We start from the raw sequence: 1,854 nt of genomic DNA, 5'->3' as shown, positions 1-1,854 counted from the left end.
TTTTTGACGTAATCAAAGTTTGTGTATATCGTACAATACGTATAATGTCCCTTGGTAGCAGCCAAGAGGTAGATGCAGAAGGTGCAGGTACAGGCCTACGTACGTAAAAAAAACAGCCAAGAATGTCTTTTCTGTTTTTCAGACACCCCCACTTCATGCATTAAAAAACTCTGGGTTGGAAGTTGCAATTTAGTTTATAATTGAATGTGTTGTGTGAAATGGGTTAGGACGAAAAGTAAACATCAATTTTCAGAATAATTGTTGCTTTCAAGGTCGGTAAGTCTTTTCAAAACAATTATTTTATATCGCCAACTATATGAATAAATATATAATTAAAAACATAGAAATTCATTTTAAAAGATAAAGATTTTTCATGGTTATTATTTTATGATTAAACCTCTCCCACTTTCATTTTTTTCAACCTCTTTGACTTTTCTTTGCTTTGTGTATTTATTTATAGTCAGGTCTTTCATTATCTCCCCTTACTCTACCCCTATTATCTCCGCTCTTGAGTTTAGTTCTACAGAGAAACAAAAGACAAAACAATACAAGCCTAGGAATTTTATGTCAGGTTCCGAATGAAATACTCGGTTGGTAAGAGGCGTAACGATGTCAAATATCCCAACTTCTCTCTCTGAAGTCTGCCTTACACTCTTTCGCCTTGCTATGTCCATAGCTGATCCTTGGCCCTTTTCCTAATACAACAATACCCCTTTTCTGTCCTTTTTCTTCTACGCTCCAAAAAAACGAAAAAACAGAGCCAAAAGCCTCTTTATTGACGTTGTCCCGATTACTACCAGACACAACTGATGAGAAAGATAAGAGGTTTCAAGATCGGAAAACGGTTGGTCCGGATCTCGAGGTGGTTCATTCGCAAAGCTCGGCACCCACGTGGGTACTGTCGCCTGACACAATCAGAATCAAAATCGTTTTGTAAGTCCAAGTCTTTCTCGAAGCTCATTAGCTGGGGTCAATGCTTGACAAAAAGGGCTAAATCTATATGCTCATCAAAGCCCGGGTTGGGTTACGTTCCTATTGGTCAAGACCCAATCAACGAGAAGCTTACGGAAGTTCCGAAAGGACACTTGGCCATCTATATCGGCCAAAAAGACGGCGATTACCATAGAGTTTTGGTGCCGGTTATTTATTTTAACCACCCTTTGTTTGGCGAGCTGTTAAGGGAAGCCGAAGAGGAGTATGGGTTTAGCCACCAAGGAGGTATCACCATTCCCTGTCGATTCTCGGAGTTCGAGAGGGTCCAGACTCGTATCGCAGCTGGAACCGGTGGAAGGAAAATGGTATGGAAGCGCCACCACCATTGAAAAAGGCTGAGCCTTGGCTGGTGCTGCTGGTTAAAAAATGAAATAGAAGTTGATGACGACGATAATTTATTATTTTTAGTGATTGTAGTAATGATTTTTGCAGGGATTTTTTTGTTTAAGTAGCATTTTGGTAAATTACATAAAATTACCAAATCATTCGTGAAATAATTTTTAATAGATTTATATATTTTAAAATTTTTATTATTATTATTTTTAATGCTTATCACGCGTCATTGAATAATTGGTTATTAATATCATATCACAATCTAACGATATTGTAATACATGTATCAAAATGTATGATAAATTTTAAATTTAAGTATCAGTTAGGTCTAGAAAAAGGGTCAATAGCAACTAAGTACAAATGATCAAACTCAAAGGGCAAAGTATATATTAACAATATGAATTATTGTCTTTAATGTATATTAACACTTGAAAGTTTTTTAGATCTACTCAAAACTTGATCTGAGTTATGTTAATAAAATGAGAAAATTGACAATAAAATTATTAAATTGTACATAAAGTTAATTCGA

The 1,854-nt window shown here is 35.7% G+C and overlaps 1 protein-coding gene across 1 annotated transcript; it reads left to right on the top strand.

Moving 5' to 3' along the window:
- Positions 1 to 475: 475 nt before the first annotated feature.
- Positions 476 to 1,517, top strand: LOC105791660 (auxin-responsive protein SAUR36). Its single transcript, XM_012619843.2, has one exon. It carries the CDS (start codon positions 810 to 812, stop codon positions 1,320 to 1,322), a length of 513 nt encoding a protein of 170 aa, XP_012475297.1. The 5' UTR covers positions 476 to 809; the 3' UTR covers positions 1,323 to 1,517.
- The last annotated feature ends 337 nt before the right edge of the window (positions 1,518 to 1,854 follow it).

Source organism: Gossypium raimondii, chromosome 8, assembly GCF_025698545.1.
Source record: "Gossypium raimondii isolate GPD5lz chromosome 8, ASM2569854v1, whole genome shotgun sequence".
Lineage (NCBI taxonomy): Eukaryota > Viridiplantae > Streptophyta > Magnoliopsida > Malvales > Malvaceae > Gossypium > Gossypium raimondii.
The sequence above is the reverse complement of the archived record's forward strand: the minus strand, read 5'-3'. Positions and strand labels throughout refer to the sequence as shown.